The following is a 27,372-nucleotide window of genomic DNA, read 5'->3' as shown; positions in this document are numbered from 1 at the left end:
ATGTTCTCTTGTATTCCATAAGCATCTCATTTGTTCCTACTTGCCTATACCTGCCATACACCTTTTGTCTCTTAACCAGGGCCTCAATATCTCTTGAAAACCAAGGTTCCCTACACTTGTTATCTTTACCTTTTATTCTGACAGGGACATACAAGCTCTGTACTCTCAAAATTTCATTTTTGAAGGCCTCCCAGTTATCAAGTACGCCTTTATCAGAAAATAGCCTGCCAGATTATTTCTGATACCATCAAAATTGGCCTTCCTCCTTTTTAGAATCTCTTTGCATATGTACTTTGAAATTAATGGCACTGTCATCACTAGGTACAAAGTACTGTCTCATTCCCTAATAGCAGATACAGTATCACACACTCTATCATTGGGACTGCTACATACTGACAAAGGAAACTTTCCTGAACACATTTGACAAACTCTGTCCCACCCAGTCCCAGACAATATGTGGAAAGTTAAAATCACCTACTGTAGCAACCTTACGTTTGTTGCAAGGCTGCAATCTCTTTACAAATTTGTTCCTCTAAATCCCAAGGACTGTTGGATGGTCTGTAATATAGCCCTATTAACATGGTCATATCTTTCTCTCTTAGTTCCACCCATAACTTAGCCTCACTAGTTGAGTTCTCCAGTCTGTCCTGAAGGAACACTGCCGTGACATTTTCCCTGACTTGTACGCCATGCCTCCTGCTCTGTCACGTCTAAAACAATGGAACCCCAGGATACTGAGCTGCTATTCCAGCCCCTGCTGCAACCAAGCCTCACTAATGGCTACATCATAATTCAAGATGTTGATCTGGCCGAGCTCATCTGCCTTTCCCGTGAAACTTCTGCATTGAAATATACACCTAGGACCCTAGTTGCACCACGCTCAACCTTTTGATTCCTGATTTTGTCTGCAGTTTTAACATGTCTCCAGCTCCTCTTCACTGTTCTGGCAACTCCAGTTTAAACCCCACCAGGCAGCATTAGCAAAGCTTCCTCCTTTCTGTTCCCCTAATGAACGAATCCCCCATCACCACAGCTTGCCTTTTCTCCCCCCATTCCTTCTTAGTCACAGAGCCAGAGACCTTACTATGACTTTCCTCTGCTAAATCATCCCCTCAACAGTATCCAAAGTGATATATCTGTTGTTGAGTGGGATGGCCACAGGGGTACTCTGCGCTGGTTCCTTAACCCCTTTCCCCTTCCTGTTACCCAGCTTCTTGTGTCCTGCACCTTGGGTATAACTACCTCTACTTCCTACCTATCACTCTTCACCCTCCCAAATGATCCAGAGTTCATCCAGTTCCAGTTCCAACTCCTTAATGCAGATTGTTAGAAGCTGCAGCTGAATACGCTTCTCGCAGTTGTAGTCATCTGGGACACCTTTGGTCTCCCTGCCTTCCCACATCCCGCAAAAGGAGCATTCAACTATCTTGCCAGACATCCCTACTGTCCTAACTGAGCAGATGTAAAGAGAGAGGGGGAAAAGCAAACTCTACTGAGAACTTTTCTTTTTTTTTTTTGTGATCGAAGCCTAGAGGAACTAAAGACTCAAAATCACCACACTCTGTGCACGCCAATGATTGCCGCTGTGCTGGGCCCTGCCTTCCTTTAACTTTTCTTGCTAATCAATCCCAAATGCTGATTGCTTCCTGGTCAGAGCTCCCAAAAACTGCTGTGAGTTGCTGCACATTTTATAATCAGTCAGCGGACCTGAGTGAAATTTCCTCCTCTCAAGCTTCTGATCTTCCAAATGGATTATTTTGTTGTTTGTTGATGAAGGGCAATTTGACTCTGCCACACTCTGATCTTGACTTTTGTTTGGGCCAGGCATAGATTGTGTTAATTTTCAATCTTTGAAATTGTTCTATTGAGTTGATAAATGCAAATAACACCAGACTGAAGACTAGAATCCTTTATGAATATTACTAACTGTTCTGCCCAGATTTTGGAAGAATCTGACATTGACAAGGATGGAACAGTGAACCTCTCAGAATTTCAGCATGTCATTTCCAGATCGCCGGACTTTGTCAGGTATGTGAAACAGCCGCAGGATCATTTGTTGGGGGGAAAATATTAATGTGCTGTGCTCTGCCCTGCCCTGTTCTCCATGTCTGATCGATTTCCATTTGTTTCTCAGCTCGTTTCGGATTGTCCTGTAGCACAATGAGCACCTGCAAAAGGAAAGAATGTACAAAGCTCTGTGGCCAGTTGGAAAGGTCACGTTTCTCCTGCTCGCTGCTGTTCTTAATATTCTTTTGTCACGGTTCCTCACTAGAATTACAATGATCAGAATAATTGTTTCAAATATTTACAAGTTGTTTTTAATTTTGTAATTATTAATGACGCACCCATTAATATTCTTACTGTATAATAAAGGTGTTTTCTATCTTCACACCCACCACTTTTGTCATATTTATCACCAGTCCAGTGTCCTTCATTTTTCACTTTATTCTAATGCCAGTTAGCTTATACAGGAAATGATAATACAGAAACAGGCACTGTGACCACCTTATGTGCCCTTCATGATATATAAAAATCTGTAAGGTCACCGCCTCAACCTCCTTCACTCCAAAGAAAAATTAGCCTCTTCTTACAACTCCATCCTCAAATCTCTTCTGCACTCTCTAGCTTTAATGACATCTTGGGTGACCAGGACTATACACATACTCCAAGAGCCCAGCAATGATCAGACTGCATATATTGAGCTATTGCCAAAGACATAAATCTATATTCAGTAAAAAACTAAGGACCACACATTAAGAGAGGGAGCAGGAAACTTGATCAACACTTTTTCTGTATGAGAAACATTATTTAACAAGTCTCCATATCTGATATCTTCTGGTGTTAATTCATTCTGCTCTGATATTAAAGGGAGAGGTTTGTTTTACAACACATTCCACAGCACCTTGAAAGTGCTAATCCCTGTTGGGCCATAAAGCGCTGGAAATCTCAGCTCCTCGTATAAGTCAAGATAAACAGACTTCTTAAACACGTTATCAAAGTGTTTCAGTCCTGCTCTCACTAGAGTACTGTACACCATATTGGTGCTTCTCCAAGAATCATCACCTTGTTGTGGTGGAGAGGCTTGTGGGTTCCATTTGAGAGCAAAGTCATCTGGAGTCTAGCTATCTGGCGCCTAGTGTTTGGTAGGGTCACCCATGGCGGGAAGGTCAAGGGGGAGATTCCAGACAAAGAGCAATCTGACCAAGACCTCAATATTGGAGCTGGTGGAAAATGATGACACATCACAACAGCAATGAAGGCAGAGGAAGGCTACAGAAGTGATGGGTTGCCAGTCATCTTGCACTCCATGTCAAAGATTATGTGGTTTCTGCCCATGCATCAGTCTCCCCATGTGAATCCAGCCTAACACCCCAGGTTACGTGGATTCTGGATTGAGCTCTACAGTGGACCTGAGGACTCATCAGTAAGACAACCCCTTGGGAGAGCATCATATTCTACTCAATTGATCACACTATTACACCACACTGGACCACAATCAGGAGCAGGAAAGGTGGGCAAGCGGGTTTCCAACCCCGTGTACTCACATCGCAGTAAATGCTTAGTAACTGTTCAGTGATCAAGAGCCAAGCCAACAATTTCTGCCTGTAAAATTCACTGAGCCAGTTGGCTGACTTCCCTCATGACAGTAAACATGGACACTGCATCATCAGAGTACAGTTCAATCCTTCTCGTGTGCAAACACAAAGGTGTTCCAAGGCCCGCAGACAACATCCAACACATAAAGCTGTTTCCTCATGAAGTACTCGACAAGCCTTGGAAGATCAGTGCTAAGGGTCTGTCCATGGCCAAGTTGTCCATAGCTCCCTAGAAAATAAGAACAATGTAAAATTTACTGCAAAACATGATGCATTAATTCAACAGTATATCAGATGCTAAACCAGGAACTGGATTTGTAGCACACTGACTTATGTTGGAAAGCTGCCACTTTACAGTAGGAACATTCCACAAACCAGCACCCAGATGAATGATTAACCGGCCCACTTTAAGATGGTGAATGATTGCTCCTGACCTGAGGTCAAGAGCCACCAACACTGTAAATGACTGCCTTTCTACCAACCAGAGCAACAGACAGAAGCTCAGCTGAAAATTCTGCTGACCGCACACACTTACACCACACCAGCAGCAGAGCAAGAGCTCAGTCTATCTACTTCACAGAACACACAAGTGACAGGACATTGCTTACTACTTACCCCAGCCCCATGTGAACAGCTGACCACTTCCTGGAAACAAGAGAGAAATGATGTGGTTTAATAGTGAATCCTCAGCTTTCATTGAGAACACAGACCAGTACAGCACAGAGCAGGCTCTTTGGCCCACAGTCTGTGCCAATCCAAACTAATCCCATCTGCCAGCACATGGTCTGTGTCCCTTCATATCCTGCCTGCTCATGTGCCTCTCAAAAACTGCTATTGAGAAATTTGATGTCAGAACTAATTTCTAAGTCTTTGCTATTTTTACACTTTTATGTCTATCCATTGAAAGCTGAATGGTGTACACACAATGAAACAATATCCTAACTCTCAACACTAGTATCTCCTGTTATTAGAACATACAATATTACAGCACAGTACAGCACCTTCACCCCCAAGAGACCCACAACCTTGTTGTGGTTTGGAGACTTGTGTGCCTCAAAGACCCGGAGAACTATGTTGGCTGGAGTCAAGGCTTTTGCTTTAGCTCTTGGTAGGGCCACCCACACCAAACAGGTCAAAGGTTAGAGGCCAGACTAAGAGTGGTCCATCAGTCCTCCAGGCTTGGGAGTTGAGCTCAGGGCTAACGAAGCTGCTGCTGAAGAATCCTACATCTAAGGGTGACAGCAGCATTCCTGAGCCTCCACCTGCAACTTGCATGGCTTTCAGTGGTACTGACAGGAAGCTACTGGCTGGCACGATGAAGGAAATCCTGAACACCATTAGGGACGGAGGAGCTCCACTGCTGCCCTAAACACCAGCAGTGTAAGGGGCAACAAGTACAGGCCCTTCAGCCCATGAAATTGTGCCCATCTTTTAACCTACTTTAAGGCCAATCTAACCCAGGGGTGGCTAACCTCTTACATTCCATGTGTCAATTTTTTCACTAAAGAGTTCAGATGCGCCATACAACTCTTTTACCCCCATTCAATTCTTGTAAAAATATGTTAATATAGAACTCGTGCATGAAAATATCGCATGTGAACTCGTGCGTGAAAAAATTGACACATGGAATGTAAAAGGTTGGTCACCCTTGATCTAACCCTTCCCTCCTACATAGCCTTCCTTTTCAAAAATTCATCTATGTGCCTATCTAAGAGCTTCTTAAACGTCTCCAACCATAGCTATAGAGAGCTGCAACATTACCTCATGATTCAACTGAAACTTCTGACTAATCAAGGCTAATACACCAAACATTTTAACAACCCTATCAACTTAAGGCAACTTTGAGGAAGCTATCAATGTGGATTCCAGATTCCTCCACCCTCCCAAGAATTCTGTTTTCAAATTTGATTTTCCAAACAGAATCATTTCACTTCTTGCTAGATTTTATTCCATTTGCCACTTCTCAGCCTGGCTCAGCTTCCTATCAATATCCCCTTGTAACCCACAACAACCTTCTACACAGTCCACATCACCATCAACCTTTGCATCACGTGCAAACTTATTAACCCGCCCCTACACTTTCTTATCCAAATTATTTATAAAACTCTCAAAGAGCAGGGGTCCCAGAACATCAATGTTTGCTGACCGCCTGATAGAATATGCTCCATGTACTACCACCCTCTGTCTTCTTAGAATCTACGCAGCTAAGTTTCCCTGGCTGTCATACCTCAGGACTTTCTGAATGTGCCTAGCATGGGGAACCTTGGTAGTCAAACACCCTAATGAAATCCACATGCATCACATTCACAGGTTTACCTTCAATGTGTTTTGTCACATGCTCAAATAATTGAAGGACCTTCTTAGTAGTGTCCAACTCAAACTAGAATTCTTTTACATTGTATTCAGTACTATTACAAAAATCATTACAACAGTTCACTATGAACATGTGCCAAGATACATAGTACCAGATCGTCAAGAAAGGGTTATGGTTCGGGGATTTACTGAATTTTCTTGCTTCAATAACTAGTGGAACAAACGTGTGTTTCCAGAACTTTGTATTTCTAATGTTCACTCTTCGGAGGAATGGATTGTCTGAGTTCTGTAGAATATATTAACCTTCTAGATTATCAATAATAGGATGGAAGTAACCAACAAGATACATATAGCACACTGACAGCTAAGTTGAAGGGATTCTTTGGACCTGCTGATTGGGAACACTTGTAAATCTGACCACTGATACATTTGTGGAAGTTGTAGTAAGGCAAGGGTGAAAGATAACTGTGGCAGTGTTCAAACTTAATTATCATTTGACTATACATGAATACCCATGAACATAGCATTCCTTTGGGGCCAAAGTGCAAAACACAGTCATACAGAGTACATATAAGATAGGAAGTAAACAGACAGTCACACAAAAATATATATAGCTCTAGTCCCTGGGTGACATATCCTGTAAATTGATGGTGCATGGGTGTCATCAGCAAGAACAATCAGTTCTCAGCAGTCTGCAGACGAACATGTGTAATCCAGCTGGTCATTCCACCGACTGAACACCTGAGGGCAGCACTGACAGAAGGAGCCAGCCCTCAACCTCATGTGCAGAAAAACGCAGTCAAAGGAGACCACCGAACTGAGACTGCTGGAGTCAATTTTCCTTACTGCAGACAGTGAGCTGAGAACGACTGTGATAGTGTGTAATCAACCTAGAAGAACATAGCTTCCTTTTACACAGTACGGAGTGCTGGAGACAGATGAGATAAGAATAACAGAAGGATGTGAAATACATCAACTTGCTTTACTAACTTCAAAATATCATCAGTTGTCAGCTTGCGTTTCTATTGACTTTTAACACATTTATTGTGAACAGCGATTGATCTTGCAAGTAAGGAATTCAAACATATAACTGTATAAAAATAGGTTTCTGTTCGGACTTCAGAACAGTGTGGGTGACAGGAGCCATGCTGTTCTCCTTGCGCACAAGTAAAATAGAAATAATGTTTGAGTTGAGCCCAGTTATTTCATTTTATTATCAGCGACAACATATTCATAGTCTAAACAGCTCTTCAATTTCTCACATTAAAATTCTGCACTTGTAAATTCATGTACGATTAAATTTGCAGCTGAACTGAACAACACTGAGAAACCATGTAAACAAACAGGATTTTAACCACAGACCAGGTTGCCGTTCACTGCACAGAGACATTACACCGGTACCTACTGGTGACAGCTGCCGTATGCCGTGACCCACAGCTAACTCTGCTGATCTCCAGCTCCCCTGGGAGGTCCAAGAGTGCTGGAAATGCCTGAATTGAGATGAACACATTCATATTTCTCATGGTTGCTTTTTCCGTGGTGGATTTTTGAACCGTGTCACCTGCATCACACAGGATCGGTGTGCCTGCACATAAACATTGAGTATTTTCAGCCAAAAACATTCATGCAAACACCAGCCAACACTTACACACTTTGAATACAAGACAATGTACACTGTGTTACTCAATGCACCAAAACTACAAGTACTAAGTAATGAGGCATTTCTACTGATGTTGATTCTTCTACGCCGGACCCTACCCTGGACATTTGCTCTTCTCCCCCACCCTATCATTGGGCAGAAGATACAAGAGCCTGAAAGCAGGTACCACCAGACTCAAGGACTGCTTCTAACCGCTGTTATCGGACTCTTGTACAATAAAATGAACTCTTAAGAACCAGCCTCCGCTCCATGGACACTGCCTACACTTCTTGCTGCCTTAGTAAAGCAGCTGGCAAAAGCAAAGACACTATCCGTCTCGGGCATTCTCCCTTCTCCCCTTCCCACTGGGCAGAAGATACAAAAGCATGAAAGCATGTACCATCAGGTTCAAGGACAAATTCTATCCCACTGTTATAAAAATATTAAATAATTCCCTAGTACAATATCATCTTCTGGTAAGATGGCAGCGCTGTCAAATGCAGTGGCTTCTATGGGGCCAACCAAAAGTGTTACCGTCTGTTTTAAATGTACTTTTTATGATCACAAGACCCAGTTGGATATTGAGAACTTAAAAGTACTGCAGGCCTACTCCTTTAGCGAGTTGCTCTGACAAGGAAACTGAAGGAGCTGGACTTGTGTGGATCACGCTGCTGCCTGTGTCAAAGAGGCCTCAGAGGAGTTGGTACACAAAAGCGATGTGCCTGACAGTGACTGACTGTCTTACTGACGCTTTTTTTTTTAAATCGCAAGACCCTGTTGGACATTGTTAATGTGGAATGCTGCAAGTCCGATTCACTGATTTATTGGTGGACAGTGGGGGAGCTGAGTGGCCTCAGTTGTAGGGAGGACAAGACCTCAAACGGCAGTGTCGCCAGGAGAGCAGGTGGTGTTGGAGTCAGTGTGTTCCACAGGAGTGCCGGTGGCAGTGTGGTGCGGCGTCCATGCTGGAGTCAGTGCTTTGCCCCCAGTGTTCGCTCAGCAGAAGACAAGCCGTATGGTATTCGGCTGCAACATCATGGACTCAGGAACTTGGACTAATTATTTGGTATGACTGTATTTTACTGCTATCTTATGTGTGCTATATGTGCTTTGTGCTGTGGACTGGTGGGCCCCCCCAAGTAATGCTGTTTTGTTTGGTATATTCCTGGGTATTCACGTATGGTTGAATGACAATTAAACTTGAACAACAAAACTGACTCTCAACTTCACAATCTACCTCATTATGTCTTTACACCTTATTCTCTACCTGCACTTTTTCTTCTGTAACTGTATTCTGTTATTGTTTTACCTTTAAATGCACTGTGTAATGGTTGATCTGTATGAACAGTGTGCAAGACAAGCTTTTCATTGAACCTCACTGTGACAATAATAAACCAATTCCAATCCCTCCTTTACGGTCAGTACAATATCAATGGGGAAACATGTGGCTGCTCTACAGAAACACAAGGTCATTGGACACACAGAAGGACACAAATGGCTTAACCGATAGAGAATGTTGTTGGAACTATAAATTTGCACTTCAGGGTGGCAGGAGAGATTACTATTCTGGGTCATTCAGTGAGTGAGCAAATACATTGCAGGTACAGTAACATGTGGATAAATGCAAGTTATCCACATGAATGTCCTCACCTTCTCCAGAGAATCCAATGCGTTCAGAAGGCTTCTGATGCTCCTCCCCTGAACACGATCTTGCTGGCAGACCCAACTGTCCCGACTCATTCCAACCCCACACGTACAGGTCTCCTGAGGCTAATCATATTAAAAAATACAAGAACAAAATTTATAACATAAACTGAGAAACATCTAATGGAGCAGAGGTGTATTTGAGCATATTTCAATAAGAGAAATAGCTCCAATATTCCTCCCTTTTATCCCCCTCCCCTACCCACCTTCCCCATCACCTGCCAGCTTGTACTCTTTCCCCTCCCCTCCCACTTACTTATTCTAGCTTCTGCCCCCTTCCTTTCCAGTCCTGATGCAGGTCTCCGTAGATGCTGTCTGACCCACTGAGTTCCTCCACCTTTGAGTGTGTGCGCTCAAGATTTCCAGCATCGACCCACTCTCTTTCATTCCCCTTGAATCCGACTGCCGAGTTCCTCCAACATTTTGTGCGTGTTGCTCTGGATTTCCAGCATTTGCAGAATCTCTTATGTCTTCAACTTTCTTTGTAGTTCAAATTTGGAAGTTCACATTCCTTATAATTTATTGTATTGCACTGCACTGCTGCCACAAAACAACACCTTTCACAACATATGTTAGTGCTAATAAAACCTGCTTCTGATTATGATTATGGAGGCAATGAGGGATGTTCTCAATGGTAGAGATAAACTCAACATCCATTGCCTTTGAACTACCAGAGAGTCAACACTGCAGACAATTATGCATGAGAGGAGTATCAGGCCCTCTGTTGGTCAGGGTTGACCACGGATGTGGCATCCTAGCTGTCTACATGTTGGTGCAGTGCTGTTGATAGAGTATGTAAAAGGATTAACACTTCATTAAACAACGGAAACTGCTGATGATCAACAGATGTGCTCATTTTGTTATTCAATGTTGAACACTATTTCTTTTTGAAGGTAGCCAGCTGGGCTTCAGGTTGCTTATCTCCTTGTGCAGTCATGCACAGAGTTAGGACAGCTCCAGTTTGTTTTGTGTATGTGAGGCCATTATGCCTGTTCTGTAGTTTGTCTCTCGGTATTGTCAGGGAATAGATAAGTCTGACTCCAGCTTGGTATGTGTGGGGGATATCTGAACAAATATATCCATTTGTAAGGGGAATTGTGAGTTAGGTGGTGGATTGGGTAGGAACAGTCACAGGCTGTTCCTATTTGAGCAACTGAGTAAGCCCTGGGTGCTTTGAATAAAGAATTTGTACTTGGTCTCGGAGTGACTTTATCTGGATTCGACTTCCACACTGTCAGTCAATGTGCAAGCCAGGGCAATACGATATGGAGAGCAAACTGTTGCTCCACACAGCTAGTGAATCCAAAAGAACGGCAGACACAGGGAGCTGTAAGTACATGTCTTATGAGTGTAGGTTGAATGAGCTAAGGCTTTTCTCTCTGGAGCAAAACAGGATGAGACATTACTTGATAGAGGTGTACAAGATTATAGGAAGTAGAGATCAAGTGGACGGCCAGAGACATTTTCCCAGGCGGAAATGGCTAATATAAGGGGGCAAAATTTTTAAGGTGATTGGAAGAAAGTATGGGATGGATGTCAGAAGTAGTTTTCTTTTTAAAATAGAGAGTGGTGGATGTGTGGAGCACGCTGCCGGGGGTGGTGATAGAGGCAGATACCTTTGAGGCATTTAGGATACTCTTAAATAGGCACATGGATGATAGAAAAATGGAGGGCTCTGTGGGAAGGAAGGGTTAAATTGATCATAGGGTAGGTTCAATGGTCAGCACAACATCATGGGCCTAAAGTCCTGTACTGTGCTTTACTGTTCTATGCTCTATAAAGCAGATTAGACAGAGGCACAATGTCAGACCTTACCACTGGAGCATACAGAATGCCAGGCCCCGGCTGCTAACTCAGTCACCACCAGGCCATGCAACGCCTCCACAATCCGTGGATCTGCTTCATCCTCAACACCACCATGTCCTAACTGACCATGTCTGAAACAGGAAGAGCAGGTTGATAAAAAATATCCACAATTACCTTTCCAGCATGGTACATATGAGAGGCTTTACAGAGAACCGGCAGCAATATGAGCAACATTGGTCAATCAGAAGGATGACAGAATGGGTAGATCTTCAGAATGCTTCAAAAGGAGGCAGAAAGCTTCACACCAATAACACTTCATGTAGAAACATTCTCAGTGTAAATCTGAAGTGAAATTGGTACAGAATGGCTATCTTTAGGTTGATTTCATCAAAACAATACAATCTTGTCTGCCATTTCATCCAATAAGTCACTACTAGTGAAGTCATGATTTGACCATTTTAAGAAAGAGTAAGATGATAATCAAGATTCAGAAAAATCATTAATAGGTAATAAGTGGAAAAACTCAATCACACAGAGGCTGACTAAACTTGGATTCTCAGCCCAAAATGTCAACTATTGATTTCCCCTCCACAAACGCTGCCTGACCTGCTGAACTCCTCCAGCATTTTGTGTGTTGCTCAAGATTTCTAGCTTCTGCAGAACCCCTTGTGTTTGAGGAACTTTACTACAATTATATCCCTTGACATACATCTTCAGCACGGAGCTCATAATTCAGAACAGTTTGGAGATTTCTCACAACTAAAAAGTAAGCCTTACCGTCCTGCGCCCCAGGAATACACCGTCCAGTCACAGGTCAGCAGGAGAGCATGCTCACTGCCAAGTACCAGCTTCCTTGCACCAAGTAGTGGTGACAGTGATTTGTAAAATGGAGGCGTTGTTGTAATGTAACCACCAGGGATTAATGGAAATGCTGTGGGGGGTGGGGGGAGAGAGAAAGTACGTAACAATAATAACAAGGAATTCAGCATACACTCATCAGGCGAGGCAGGCAGCCAACAGCTTTAAATTCCTGTATGTAACAGACTGGATGAGCAGTCCTGCACCCAGCACATAGATGCAATCATACAGAGTCTTTATTTTCTTGGGAGGTTAAAGAGGCATAGGACAATATAACACTAAACTCAACTTTGACCAGGCAGTACATGTGATTTTTTGGGTTGGTTCCCAGATTTGAAGAACAATCAAGTTCAGAAACAAGTTTTAAATTGCAGACAAAAGTGAGAGGTGCTGGGAGAGATTAAGTGACACAAACATTGACAGAGCCACCTGTAATGATGGGGACTGGGGAGGTGTAGATCTGAATGATGCCAGCTGTAATGATGGGGATTGGGGAGGTGTATATCGAATGATGCCACCTGTAATGATGGGGACTAGGGAGGTGTAGATCTGAATGATGCCAGCTGTAATGATGGGAATTGGGGAGGTGTAGATCGAATGATGCCAGCTGTAATGATGGGGATTGGGGAGGTATCGATCAGAATGATGCCAGCTGTAATGATGGGGATTGGGGAGGTGTAGATCGAATGATGCCAGCTGTAATGATGGGGATTGGGGAGGTGTAGATCAGAATGATGCCAGCTGCAATGATGGGGACTGGGGAGGTATTGATCAGAATGATGCCAGCTGTAATGATGGGGATTGGGGAGGTGTAGATCAGAATGATGCCAGCTGTAATGATGGGGACTGGGGAGGTATTGATCAGAATGATGCCAGCTGTAATGATGGGGATTGGGGAGGTGTAGATCGAATGATGCCAGCTGTAATGATGGGGATTGGGGAGGTGTAGATCAGAATGATGCCAGCTGCAATGATGGGGACTGGGGAGGTATTGATCAGAATGATGCCAGCTGTAATGATGGGGATTGGGGAGGTGTAGATCAGAATGATGCCAGCTGTAAAGATGGGGATTGGGGAGGTGTAGATCTGGATTGGGAAGGTGTAGATCGAATGATGCCAGCTGTAATGATGGGGATTGGGGAGGTATCGATCAGAATGATGCCAACTGTAATGATGGGGATTGGGGAGGTGTAGATCGAATGATGTCAGCTGTAATGATGGGGATTGGGGAGGTATCGATCGAATGATGCCAGCTGTAATGATGGGGACTGGGAAGGTGTAGATCGAATGATGCCAGCTGTAATGATGGGGACTGGGGAGGTATCGATCAGAATGATGCCAACTGTAATGATGGGGATTGGGGAGGTGTAGATCGAATGATGTCAGCTGTAATGATGGGGATTGGGGAGGTATCGATCGAATGATGCCAGCTGTAATGATGGGGATTGGGGAGGTATCGATCAGAATGATGCCAACTGTAATGATGGGGATTGGGGAGGTGTAGATCGAATGATGTCAGCTGTAATGATGGGGATTGGGGAGGTATCGATCGAATGATGCCAGCTGTAATGATGGGGACTGGGAAGGTGTAGATCGAATGATGCCAGCTGTAATGATGGGGATTGGGGAGGTATCGATCAGAATGATGCCAGCTGTAATGATAGGGACTGGGAAGGTGTAGATCGAATGATGCCAGCTGTAATGATGGGGATTGGGGAGGTATCGATCAGAATGATGCCAGCTGTAATGATGGGGATTGGGGAGGTGTAGATCGAATGATGCCAGCTGTAATGATGGGGATTGGGGAGGTGTAGATCAGAATGATGCCAGCTGTAATGATGGGGATTGGGGAGGTATCGATCAGAATGATGCCAACTGTAATGATGGGGATTGGGGAGGTGTAGATCGAATGATGCCAGCTGTAATGATGGGGATTGGGGAGGTATCGATCAGAATGATGCCAGCTGTAATGATGGGGACTGGGAAGGTGTAGATCGAATGATGTCAGCTGTAATGATGGGGATTGGGGAGGTATCGATCGAATGATGCCAGCTGTAATGATGGGGATTGGGGAGGTGTAGATCTGAATGATGCCAGCTGTAATGATGGGGATTGGGAAGGTGTAGATCGAATGATGCCAGCTGTAATGATGGGGATTGGGGAGGTATCGATCAGAATGATGCCAACTGTAATGATGGGGATTGGGGAGGTGTAGATCGAATGATGTCAGCTGTAATGATGGGGATTGGGGAGGTATCGATCGAATGATGCCAGCTGTAATGATGGGGACTGGGAAGTTGTAGATCGAATGATGCCAGCTGTAATGATGGGGATTGGGGAGGTATCGATCAGAATGATGCCAGCTGTAATGATGGGGACTGGGAAGGTGTAGATCGAATGATGTCAGCTGTAATGATGGGGATTGGGGAGGTATCGATCGAATGATGCCAGCTGTAATGATGGGGACTGGGGAGGTGTAGATCTGAATGATGCCAGCTGTAATAATGGGGACTGGGGAGGTATCGAGCAGAATGATGCCAGCTGTAATGATGGGGACTGGGGAGGTATTGATCAGAATGATGCCAGCTGTAATGATGGGGATTGGGGAGGTGTAGATCGAATGATGCCAGCTGTAATGATGGGGATTGGGGAGGTGTAGATCAGAATGATGCCAGCTGCAATGATGGGGACTGGGGAGGTATTGATCAGAATGATGCCAGCTGTAATGATGGGGATTGGGGAGGTGTAGATCGAATGATGCCAGCTGTAATGATGGGGATTGGGGAGGTATCGATCAGAATGATGCCAACTGTAATGATGGGGATTGGGGAGGTGTAGATCGAATGATGTCAGCTGTAATGATGGGGATTGGGGAGGTATCGATCGAATGATGCCAGCTGTAATGATGGGGACTGGGAAGGTGTAGATTGAACGATGCCAGCTGTAATGATGGGGACTGGGAAGATGTAGATCGAATGATGCCAGCTGTAATGATGGGGATTGGGGAGGTATCGATCAGAATGATGCCAGCTGTAATGATGGGGATTGGGAAGGTGTAGATCGAATGATGTCAGCTGTAATGATGGGGATTGGGGAGGTATCGATCGAATGATGCCAGCTGTAATGATGGGAATTGGGGAGGTGTAGATCTGAATGATGCCAGCTGTAATGATGGGGACTGGGGAGGTGTAGATCAGAATGATGCCAGCTGTAATGATGGGGATTGGGGAGGTGTAGATCTGAATGATGCCAGCTGTAATGATGGGGACTGGGGAGGTGTAGATCAGAATGATGCCAGCTGTAATGATGGGGATTGGGGAGGTGTAGATCTGAATGATGTCAGCTGTAATGATGGGGATTGGGGAGGTATCGATCGAATGATGCCAGCTGTAATGATGGGAATTGGGGAGGTGTAGATCTGAATGATGCCAGCTGTAATGATGGGGACTGGGGAGGTGTAGATCAGAATGATGCCAGCTGTAATGATGGGGATTGGGGAGGTGTAGATCTGAATGATGCCAGCTGTAATGATGGGGACTGGGGAGGTGTAGATCAGAATGATGCCAGCTGTAATGATGGGGATTGGGGAGGTGTAGATCTGAATGATGCCAGCTGTAATGCTGGGGATTGGGGAGGTATCAATCAGAATGATGCCAGCTGTAATGATGGGGATTGGAGAGGTGTAGATCAGAATGATGCCAGCTGTACTGATGGGGATTGGGGAGGTGTAGATCGAATGATGCCAGCTGTAATGATGGGGACTGGGGAGGTATTGATCAGAATGATGCCAGCTGTAATGATGGGGATTGGGGAGGTATTGATCAGAATGATGCCAGCTGTAATGATGGGAATTGGGGAGGTATAGATCGAATGATGCCAGCTGTAATGATGGGGATTGGGGAGGTGTAGATCGAATGATGCCAGCTGTAATGATGGGGATTGGGGAGGTGTAGATCGAATGATGCCAGCTGTAATGATGGGGACTAGGGACGTGTAGATCAGAATGATGCCAGCTGTAATGATGGGGATTGGGGAGGTGTAGATCAGAATGATGCCAGCTGCAATGATGGGGACTGGGGAGGTATTGATCAGAATGTTGCCAGCTGTAATGATGGGGACTGGGGAGGTGTAGATCAGAATGATGCCAGCTGTAATGATGGGGATTGGGGAGGTGTAGATCAGAATGATGCCAGCTGCAATGATGGGGACTGGAGAGGTATTGATCAGAATGTTGCCAGCTGTAATGATGGGGACTGGGGAGGTGTAGATCAGAATGATGCCAGCTGTAATGATGGGGATTGGGGAGGTGTAGAACGAATGATGCCAGCTGTAATGATGGGGATTAGGGAGGTGTAGATCAGAATGATGCCAGCTGTAATGATGGGGATTGGGGAGGTGTAGATCTGAATGATGCCAGCTGTAATGATGGGGATTGGGAAGGTGTAGATCGAATGATGCCAGCTGTAATGATGGGGATTGGGGAGGTATCGATCAGAATGATGCCAACTGTAATGATGGGGATTGGGGAGGTGTAGATCGAATGATGTCAGCTGTAATGATGGGGTTTGGGGAGGTATCGATCGAATGATGCCAGCTGTAATGATGGGGACTGGGGAGGTGTAGATCAGAGTGATGCCAGCTGTAATGATAGGGATTGGGGAGGTGTAGATCTGAATGATGCCAGCTGTAATGATGGGGATTGGGAGGTGTAGATCAGAATGCATCTATGAAATCTGAAATACTGGAAAAGGAGAAAGAATTAAAACTGAAGGCCACAAACGCATGATAAAAGCCTATAAAGAATGTTGATTTTGAAAACATTTTGCTCATTTCTGAGTACAGAAAGCTGCAATGTGCCTCTTTCTAAAGATTAGCTTTATTTGTTACATGTACGTCGAAACAGAGTGTCGGCATGGTTTCCTCAAGGGAAAATCTTACCTGACAAATTTGTTGGAATTGTTTGAAGAAAGAACAAGCAGGATAGACAAAGGAGAATCGGTTGATGTTCTGTACTTCGAATTTGAGGAGGCCTTTAACAAGACGCCACATGTGTGATTGCTTAACAAGCTACGAGCCCATGGTATTACAGGAATGATTCTAGCATGGATAAGGCAGCGGCTGATGGCAGGAGGCAAGCAGTGGGAATAAAGGGAGCCTTTTCTGGCCAGCTGCTGGTGACTAGTGGTGCCGTACAGGGGTCTGTGCGGGGACTGTTCTGAGGAAGTAGAGAGGCTACAGAAAGACATAGGCAGATTAGAAGAATGGGCAAAGAAATGGCAGATGGAATACAATGTTGGGAGTTGTATGATCATGCACTTTTGTAGAAGAAATGAAACTGGATGATTTTCTAAATGGAGAGAAAACACAAAAAACTGAGGTGTAAAGGGCCTTGGGAGTCCTTGTGCAGGATTCCTTAAAGGCTAATTTGCAAGTTGAGCCTGTGGTGAGGAAGGCAAATGCAATGTTCACATTCATTTCAAGAGGACTAGAATATAAAAGCAAGGGTGTAATGTTGAAACTTTATAAAGCACTGGTGAGGCCTCACTGGGCGTATCGTGAGCAGGCAAGCAATTGCAGCAATATTCAAAAAGAAAAACAAGTGGCAAACACAAAAGAGGTGGAGGAGATGGAAAAAAACAAGGGAAAAAGCGCTGTTGCAAACAGCCATACCTGCATTTGGTTTCTCTTCCTCCTGCAGGTGCTTCTGCCAAACGACAGCATCTGTTGCCTCTCCAGTATGGCAGAGGCTTGGGATATCCCAGCACTCCACCCTGTCCTGCCACAACGTAAGCAGGTATTTCTCAGAGGACAGAATGTCTCTGCATCCTCGTAAACCTTGGCTGTTTAGGTACATCTGACGCCATGGAACATCAGCAGCAAACCCCCAGAAATGAATTGACCCATCATCTGGAAACAAACTGAAACAAAATTAATGCAATGGAACTTGTTTGCATATTTACTTTGAACTACAAAGAGAATGAATGGGCGATAGTGTGGATTCACTGTTCCCTCTAAGCTGCACAGGTGAACAGCCATGCAGCAACTGAAATGCTCCCACCCATATCGCTTTTATTGCCACACAGCTGGAATTCTCTCTTATACAATGGCAATATCATTTTAAAATAATGCCAATACAATATTGAAATCTCAAAAAGTTCAAAGTGTAAGGTAAAATTTATTATCAGAGTACATACACATCACCACATACAAAACTGAGATTCTTTTTCTGTGGGCATACTTAGCAAATCTTTAGAACATTAACTGTAAACAGGATCAATGGACAACAAAGTATGCAAAAGATATAAATAAATAGCAATAAATAACAAGCATGAAATAACAAGATAAAAGTTATCCTCATTTTGTTGAAGAGCTTATGTTAATAGAATTGTGAAATACCCTGTGACTATGTGTTAATGACTATAACCTATAAATTTTCTAAATAATGAATGTACTACAACCTTTACTTTGAAACATTTTAGAGCTTCAAAGTCCTTACATTGTAGTGTTTCAAGTTGCAACACTGCACCAATTGTAACAATAAACACAGAATGGAAGTCGGTAGCTGATTGTTAATAAACTGCCAGCCTGCTGAAAACCAATGGTGTCTCGTCAAAATATTTTACTTTTGTCATTGTGTTTGTTGGTTGATTTGACCACCTGACATCGTTTACTTATATTGGGAGGTGTGGGTTGTGCTTGTTTGATGTGCATACTACAAAAAAAACATTTAAAGTGCTGTGCAATTTTCAGGCCATGTAAAAATTTCCTGCTCAGAACAAAGGTTGGTCCCCGCAGCTGTAAAAAACAATTAGAGGGAACGTTGTGTGGACTGCTGGGTTAAGTAGTCACTCTAAATTTCCCCCAATATGCAGACGAAATTAAGAGAAAATTGATGGCATGTCAGGAGAATAGATTAAGGTTAAGGCTAGAGGAGCATTTGATAGCTCAAGGCCTATACTCGCTAGAGTTTAGAAGAATGGGGGGGTGGGAGGAATTTCACTGAAACCTACAGATTTTGAAAAGCCTAGATAGAGTGGGCATTGAAAGATGTTTCCTACAGTGGGGGAGACCAGAGGACACAGTCTCAGAATACAAAGACATCACTTTAGAATAGAGATAAGGAAGAATTTCTTTATCCAGTGGATAATGAATCTGTGGAACTGATCTCCACAGATGGTTGTGAAGGCCAAGTCAGTGGATATATTTGAAACAGAGGTTGATAGGTTCTTGCTAACAGAGGCATCGAAGGTTACAAGGAGAAGGCAGGAGAATAAGGTTGCAAGGGATAATGAATCAGCCACGATGGAATGGCGGAGAGAATTGATGGGGCAAATGGCCTATCTCTGCTCCTATGTCTTATGGCCTGTAAACAAATTAATTTTCTGCTCCTAAACACCATCAGAAGATTACTTTAATCCAGGATGACAACAAAAATGCTCATGCAAATGCTCAGCAGTTTTGGCAACAATTTGGAGAGAGACACGGAATTGATTTGGAACATTACTTCTCTTTTGCTCTTCTAAAACGTCGTCTAATCTGCAGAGTAATTCTAGCAGTACAGCATTTTTGCTTTTCAATAGAAACTTCACTCCTTTAGATATATTTGAGCCCTTTTTCTCTTCCACCATTCACCTTCCAGCTTCAAACATCCCTCCCCCACTTCTCACATGGTCTCACCTATCACCTGCCAGCTAATACTCCATCCCCTCCTCACACCACCCTCTTCTGAATTCTCACAAAATGCTGAATGAACTCAGATCAGGCAGCATCCATTGATTCCATATATGTTGTGTGCCCTGCTGAGTTCCTCCAGCTTTTTGTGTGTGATGCTCTAGATTACCAGCACCTGCAGAATCTCATGTTGCTATTCAAGTTAAGTTTAATTTTCATTCAACCATACATGAATACACGAGTACAACCAAACAGAACACCCCTCCAGCGCCAAGATGAATAAGGCAGTCCCAACAGTCATGATAGTACATACAAGACAGCATTAAACATACAGGTGCACAAAAAATACAACAATCCCTGAGGCTCATGTCCTATAGATTGATGGTGCATGGCAAGAAGCCCGGAGCAGTCCACGACAAATGCAATCCATTAGACTATAAGAGAGAGGAGCAGAACTAGGCTATTAGGCCCATTGAGTCTGCTCTGCAATTTCATCGTGATTGATTCATTTCCCCTCTCCACCCCATTCTCTGCAAATTTTCCCAGTAAACCTTTCCTTATCAACCTCCACCTTAAATACAACCAATAATCTGGCCTCCACAGCCACCCGAATTGAGGGGTGGGGGTTCAGGGTAACAAACAACTCCTCCTTGTAATAGTACAGGGTCCATGAAATTGATGCTGCTTTGCCTCACTTCTCTAGACCTGTATTCACTTCCTGAGTAAATACAGGTGCAAAGAATTCATTTAACATCTCCCCCATCTGTTTAAGCTCCACACATGAATGACCATTCTGGTCCTCCAGAGGACCAATTTTGTCTCTTGCAATCCTTTTGCTTTTAACATACCTGTAGAATCCCTTAGGATGTTTTTTATAGACCACCCAATAGTAACAGGGACATCGAGGAGCAGATAGGGAGACAGATTCTGGAAAGGAGTAATAATAACAGGGTTGTTGTGGTGGGAGATTTTAATTTCCCAAATGCTGATTGGCATCTCTCTAGAGTGAGGGGTTTAGATGGGATGGAGTTTGTTAGGTGTGTTCAGAAAGGTTTCTTGACACAGTATGTAGCTATGCCTACAAGAGGAGAGGCTGTACTTGATCTGGTATTGGGAAATGAACCTGGTCAGGTGTCAGGTCTCTCAGTGGGAAAGCATTTTGGAGATAGTGATCACAATTCTATCTCCTTTACCATAGCACTGGAGAGGGATAGGAACAGACAAGTTAGGGAAATGTTTAATTGGAGTAAGGGGAAATACGACGCCGTCAGGCAGGAACTTGGAAGCATTAATTGGAAACGGATGTTGTCAGGGAAATGTACAGAAGAAATGTGGCAAATGTTCAGGGGATATTTCCGTGGGGTTCTGCATAGATATGTTCCAATGAGACAGGGAAAGGATGGTAGGGTACAGGAACCGTGGTGTACAAAGGCTGTTGTAAATCTAGTCAAGAAGAAGAGCTTACGAAAGGTTCAAAAAACTAGGTAATGATAGAGATCTATAATATTATAAGTCTAGCAGGAAGGAGTTTAAGAATGGAATTAGGAGAGCCAGAAGGGGCCATGAGAAGGCCTTGGTGGACAGGATTAAGGAAAACCCCAAGGCATTCTACAAGTACGTGAAGAGCAAGAGGATAAGACGTGAGAGAATAAGACCAATCAAGTGTGACAGTGGAAAAGTGTGTATGGAACCAGAGGAGATGGCAGAGGTACTTAATGAATACTTTGCTTCAGTATTCACTACGGAAAAGGATCTTGGCGATTGTAGGGATGACTTGCAGCGGACTGAAAAGCTTGAGCATGTAGATATTAAGAAAGGGATGTGCTGGAGCTTTTGGAAAGCATCAAGTTGGATAAGTCATCAGGACCGGACGGGATGTACCCCAGGCTACTGTGGAAAGAGAGGGAGGAGATTGCTCAGCCTCCGACGATGATCTTTGCATCATCAAAGAGGATGGGAGAGGTTCCAGAGGATTGCAGGGTTGCAGATGTTGTTCCCTTATTCAAGAAAGGGAGTAGAGATAACCCAGGAAATTATAGACCAGTGAGTCTTACTTCAGTGGTTGGTATGTTGATGGAGAAAATCCTGAGAGGCAGGATTTATGAACATTTGGAGAGGCATAATTGATTAGAAATAGTCAGCATGGCTTTGTCAAAGGCAGATCATGTCTTATGAGCCTGATTGAACTTTTTGAGGATGTGACTGATGAGGGCAGAGCTGTCAATGTGGTGTATATGGATTTTAGCAAGGCATTTGATAAGATATTCTATGCAATGCTTACTGACAAAGTAAGGAGGCATGGGATCCAAGGGGACATTGCTTTGTAGATCCAGAACTGGCTTGCCCACAGAAGGCAAAGAGTGGTTGTAGAGGGTTCATATTCTGCATGGAGGCTGGTGACCAGTGGTGTAGCCCAGGGATCTGTTCTGGGACCCCTACTCTTTGTGATTTTTATAAATGACCTGGATGAGTAAGTGGAGGGATGGGTTAGTAAATTTGCTGATGATACAATGGTTGGGGGTGTTGTGGATAGTGTGGAGGGCTGTCAGAGGTTACAGCAGGACATTGTTAGGATGCAAAACTGGGCTGAGAAGTGGCAAATGGAGTTCAACCCAGATAAGTGTGAGGTAGTTCATTTTGGTAGGTCAAATATGATGGCAGAATAGAGCATTAATGGTAAGACTCTTGGCAGTGTGGAGGGTCAGAGGGATCTTGAGGTCCAAGTCCACAGGACACTCAAAGCTGCTACGCAGGTTGACTCTGTGGTTAAGAAGGCATACGGAGCATTGGCCTTCATCAATCATGGGATTGAGTTTAAGAGCCGGGAGGTAATGTTGCAGCTATATAGCACCCTGGTCAGACCCCACTTGGAGTACTGTGCTCAGTTCTGGTCGCCTCACTACAGGAAGGATGTGGAAACCATAGAAAGGGTGCAGATGAGATTTACAAGGATGTTGCCTGGATTGGGGAGCATGCCTTATGAGAATAGGTTGAGTGAGCTTAGCCTTTTCTCCTTGAAGCGACGGAAGATGTGAGGTGACCTGATAGAGGTGTACATAACGAGAGCCATTGATCGTGTGGATAGTCAGAGGCTTTTTCCTAGAGCTGAAATGCTAGCACGAGAGGGATTAGTTTTTAAGGTGCTTGGAAGTAGGTACAGAGGAAATGTTAGGGGTAAGTTTTTTTTACACAGAGAGTAGTGAGTGCGTGGAATGGGCTGCGAGTGGCAGCGGTGGAGGCGGAAACGATAGGGGCTTTTAAGATGCTCCTGGATGGATACATGGAGCTTAGAGAAATGGAGGGCTAGGGGTAAGCCTAGGTAGTTCTAAGGTAAGGATATGTTCGGCACAGCTTTGTGGGCCAAAGGGCCTGTATTGTGCTGCAGATTTTCTATGATTCCCCTTCACCTTGTCTGCTAGAGCAACTTCATGCCTTCTTTTAGCCTTCCTGATTTCTTTCTTAGTGTTCCCTTGCAGTTCTTGTACTCCGTAAGCAACTCATTTGTTCCTACCTGCCAGGTATCTTTTTTCTCTTAACCAGGGCCTCAATATCACTTAAAAACCAAGGTTCCCTACACTTGTTATCTTTACCTTTTATTCTGACAGGCACAAGCTTTGTATACTCAAAATTCATTTTTGAAGGCCTCTCACTTTCCAAGTACACCTTTGCCAGAAAATAGCCTGTCCCAATCCACACTTGCCAGATCATTTCTGATACCATCAAAATTGGCCTTTCTCCAATTTAGAATCTCAACCTGCGGACCAGACCTATCTCTTTGTATAAGCTAAAGGTATTGGGTCACTGGATGCAAAGCGTTCCCCTAAACAAAATCCTCTCACCTGCCCTGTCTCACTCCCTAATACTGTATTGCATGCTCTGTCGTTTGAACTTCAACATACTGATGAAGGAAACTTCCCTGAATACGTCTGACAAATTCTATCCCATCTAGTCCTTTTATAATATGGGATTCCCAGTCAATATATGGAAAGTTAAAATCACCTACTATAACAACCTTAAGTTTTTTTGCAACAGTCTGTGATCTCTCTACAAATTTATTCCTCTAAATCCCTAGGATGTTAGGTGGTCTGTAATACGTGGTCATACCTTTATTTTTTCTCAGTTACACCCATAATGTCTCACTAGTAGAGCTCTCCAGCCTGTCCGGACAGAGCACTGCTGTGACATTTTCCCTGGCTAGTAACACATCCCCTCCTCCATTAACCCCTCTCACTCTGTCATGTCTAAAACAATGGAACCCTGCAATACTGAGCTGCCAGTCCTGCCCCTTCTGACTCACTAATGGCTACAATGTCATAATTCCAAGTGTTGATTCATGCCCTGAGCTCATCTACCTCTCCTACTTCTTGCATTGAAATATTGTACACAGCTCAGGACATTAGTCACACCATGCTCAATCTTTTGACTCCTGACTTTGTCTGAGGTCTTAACAACATCTGCCTCCATAACCTCTACTTTAAACCCCACTGTGCAGCAATAACAAACCTTCCCGCTAGGATATTAGCCCCCCGCCACACCGCCTCCAGTTCAGGTGCAAACCGTCCCTCTGTACAGGTCCCACCTTCCAAAGCAGCTGTTGTGGTGCTATATAACTCTATAACTCAGTGCTGAGACTGGAAAATGTTGACAGGATGACAAACTATATGGGAAGATAAGAGGATTGAGAAGCTTATAAAAACTTGCAGAAGGAAACTAAGGTGGTCATTAGGAAGGAAAAGGTGAATTACAAAAGGAAGCTGGTGACTAATATCAAAGAAGATACTAAAAGCTTTTTTAAGTATATAAAGGGTAAACGAGAGTCGAGGGTAGATGTAGGACTAATATAAAATGACACTGGAGATACTGTAATGAGATGGCTGAGGAAATGAATGTGTATTTTGCATCAGTGTTCACAGTGCAAAACATCTGCAGTACACCTGACATTCAAGAGTGTCAGGGAAGTGAAGTATGTGCAGTGAAAATTACGACTGAGAAGGTGCTCAGGAAGCTTAATGGTCTGAGGGTGGATAAATCTCCTGGACCTGATGGAATGCACCCTTGGGTTCTGAAGGAAGTAGCTGAAGAGATTGCAGAGGCATTAACAATGATCTTTCAAGAATCGATAGATTCTAGCATTGTACCAGATGACTGGAAAATTGCAAATGTTACCCTGCTATTTAAGAAGGGTGGGAGGCAGAAAGGAAACTATAGACCTGTTAGCCTGACATCAGTGGTTGGGAAGTTGTTGGAATCAATTGTTAGGGATGAGATTACAGAGTACCTGGAGGCACATGACAAGACAGGCCAAAGCCAGCATGATTTCCTGAAAGGAAAATCCTGCTTAACTAACCTACTGCAATTTTTTGAGGAAATTACAAGCAGGGTAGACAAAGGAGCTGCAGATGTGGCGTACTTGGATTTTCAGAAGGCCTTTGACAAGGTGCCGCACATGAGGCTGCTTAGCAAGATAAGATCCCATGGAATTACAGGGGAGTTACTAGCACAGGTGGAGCATTGGCTGATCGGCAGAAAACAGAGTGGGAATAAAGGGATCCTATCTGGCAGGCTGCTGGCTAGCAGTGGAGTTCCACAGGGGTTGGTGTTGGGACCGCCGCTTTTTACGATGTATGTCGATGATTTGGACTATGGAATTAATGGATGTGTGGCTAAATTTGCCAATGATACAAAGAAAGGGGGAGGAACGGGTAGTGTTGAGGAAACAGAGAGCCTGCAGAGAGACTTAGATAGCTCAGGGGAATGGGTAAGGAAGTGGCAAATGAAATACAGTCGGCCCTCCTTACCCGCGGGGGATTGGTTCTGGGACACCCACCCCCCCGTGGATACCAAAAAACGCAGATGCTCAAGTCCTGTCTCAGTGCGGGTGAGCTTTAAAACCCGGGGGGAGCTGCTGCTGAATCCGTGGTGTTTCAGTTCCGTTGACGGAAAACAATCACGATTGAAAATAAAGTGGAAGTAATAAAGCGATTGGAAAGAGGTGAAATGCCATCGGTCATTGGAAAAGTGTTAGGCTACAGTCGGTCAATGATCGGAACAATTTTAACGGATAAAGTGAGAATAATGGAGCATGTGAAAGGCCCTGCCCCGATGAAAGCTACAATTATTACTAAGCAACACAGTGGTTTAATTATTGAAACACATATGTTTCTTAAGTGTTTTATATGCATAGAAAGGTAAAATATATACTATATACTCAGACAAATGTTTGACTAACTGATGCTAAATAATACCAGATGTACCTGTTCCGATTTAAGTACAAATCCGACTTAAAGACTGGCTGTACTTTAAACCATCTCTAGATTACGTTTAGTACCTAATACAATGTAAATACTATAAGTAGTTGTTATACTGTATTGTTTAGGGAATAATGAAAAGAAAAAAAAGTTTGTACATGCTCAAACAACGGGTGCTGGAGAGAGAACTTCCGGGTTTTCCCAATCCACGGCTGGTTGAATCCACGCATGCGGAACCCGTGGATAAGGAGGGCTGACTGTACAATGTTGGGAAGTGTATGGTCATACACTTTGGTGGAAGAAATAAACGGGCAGACTATTATTTAGATGGGGAGAGAATTCAAAATGCAGAGATGCAAAGGGACTTGGGAGTCCTCGTACAGGATACCCTAAAGGTTAACCTCCAGATTGAGTCGGTGGTAAAGAAGGCGAATGCAATGTTGGCATTCTTTCTAGAGTATAGAATTTAAGAGCAGGGATGTGATGTTGAGGCTCTATAAGGCACTCGTGAGACCACACTTGGAGCATTGTGTCCAGTTTTGGGCTCCTCATTTGAGAAAGGATATACTGACATTGGAGAGGGTTCAGAGAATATTCACGAGAATGATTCCAAGAATGAAAGGGTTACCATATGAGGAATGTCTGGCAGCTCCTGGGCTGTATTCCCTGGAGTTCAGGAGAATGAGAGGTGAACTCATAGAAACATTCCAAATGTTAAAAGGCCTGAACAGATTAGATATGACAAAGTTATTTCCCATGGTAGGGGATCCTAGGGCAAGGGGGGACGACTTCAGGATTGAATGACATCCATTTAGAACAGAGATGTGGAGAAATTACTTTAGTCAGAGGGTGGTAAATCTGTGGAATTTGTTGCCACAAGCGGCTGTGGAGACCAAGTCATTGGGTGTATTTAAGGCAGAGGTAGACAGGTTCCTGATTAGCCAGGGCATCAAAGAGTATGGGGAGAAGGCAGGGGAGTGGGGATGACTGGAAGAATTGGATCAACCCATGATCAAATGGCCTACTTCTGCTCCTATGTCTTATGGTCTTATTTACAACAGGCGGCAGGACCAGAGCACCATGGCCCAGTGTTCTCTGGGGCCTCATCTCTTTCCCCGGTCACGCCCCCCATTCCGTCCCCTTACCAGTCAAGCAGGCAGAATGACTCCAGGCGGGAGAGACTCTACAGGGGAAGACACGCCGCCGCGGATTCGGCCCGGTGCCATCGTCCGCCTCAGGCTGGGCTGCCCGTAACTCGAGGCCAGACCGGGGAGGAGGGACATCGCTCCGGTTTGGCCTCGAGTTACAGACTGTCACCTCGCGGGGCTCGAGCACCCGGTCATCTGCCTCACGTTTCACCGGGCTCCCGGGACGTTCCACGCTATTGATAGTCTGTCCAAAACGATTAAAGCCAAACCCAAACCAACGCCCGGCGCTGGCTGGAGCAGCGGCCGCCATGCCCGCAGCCACTGAGTGACGGGAAAACAGACCGCCGTCAACTTGAACCTGTACGCCGCGCCATGCCTCCCGCTGTCAC

General features: G+C 44.2%; 2 protein-coding genes across 6 annotated transcripts in view; one reads left to right on the top strand and one right to left on the bottom strand.

Annotated features, from left to right (window-relative positions):
- Positions 1–2,389, top strand: part of LOC140211926 (calcium and integrin-binding protein 1-like) — a 23,342-nt gene extending 20,953 nt beyond the window's left edge. For both annotated transcript variants that reach the window (XM_072282147.1, XM_072282148.1), the window contains exons 7-8: positions 1,940–2,028; positions 2,135–2,389. In XM_072282147.1, the coding sequence (XP_072138248.1) occupies positions 1,940–2,028; positions 2,135–2,156 (111 nt within the window). In that variant the 3' untranslated portion in view covers positions 2,157–2,389. The remainder of the gene's footprint in view (positions 1–1,939; positions 2,029–2,134) is intronic.
- On the bottom strand, positions 1,947–27,372 carry LOC140211925 (RCC1 domain-containing protein 1-like). 4 transcript variants are annotated; one of them, XM_072282145.1, is made up of 9 exons: positions 27,153–27,372; positions 26,981–27,089; positions 17,587–17,823; positions 11,836–11,989; positions 11,068–11,189; positions 9,199–9,318; positions 7,315–7,494; positions 4,212–4,241; positions 1,947–3,825 (listed from the first exon to the last, which is right to left on the bottom strand). In XM_072282145.1, exons 1-9 carry the CDS (start codon positions 27,291–27,293, stop codon positions 3,680–3,682), a joined length of 1,239 nt encoding a protein of 412 aa, XP_072138246.1. In that variant the 5' UTR covers positions 27,294–27,372; the 3' UTR covers positions 1,947–3,679. The 4 variants fall into 4 exon arrangements, with proteins under 4 accessions (XP_072138246.1, XP_072138244.1, XP_072138245.1 ...); XM_072282143.1 differs by having other exon boundaries at positions 26,981–27,372; XM_072282144.1 differs by lacking the exon at positions 4,212–4,241 and having other exon boundaries at positions 26,981–27,372.

This window comes from Mobula birostris, chromosome 18 (assembly GCF_030028105.1).
Source record: "Mobula birostris isolate sMobBir1 chromosome 18, sMobBir1.hap1, whole genome shotgun sequence".
NCBI lineage: Eukaryota > Metazoa > Chordata > Chondrichthyes > Myliobatiformes > Myliobatidae > Mobula > Mobula birostris.
Note: the sequence above shows the minus strand (reverse complement) of the source record. Positions and strands in the feature narration are given on the sequence as shown.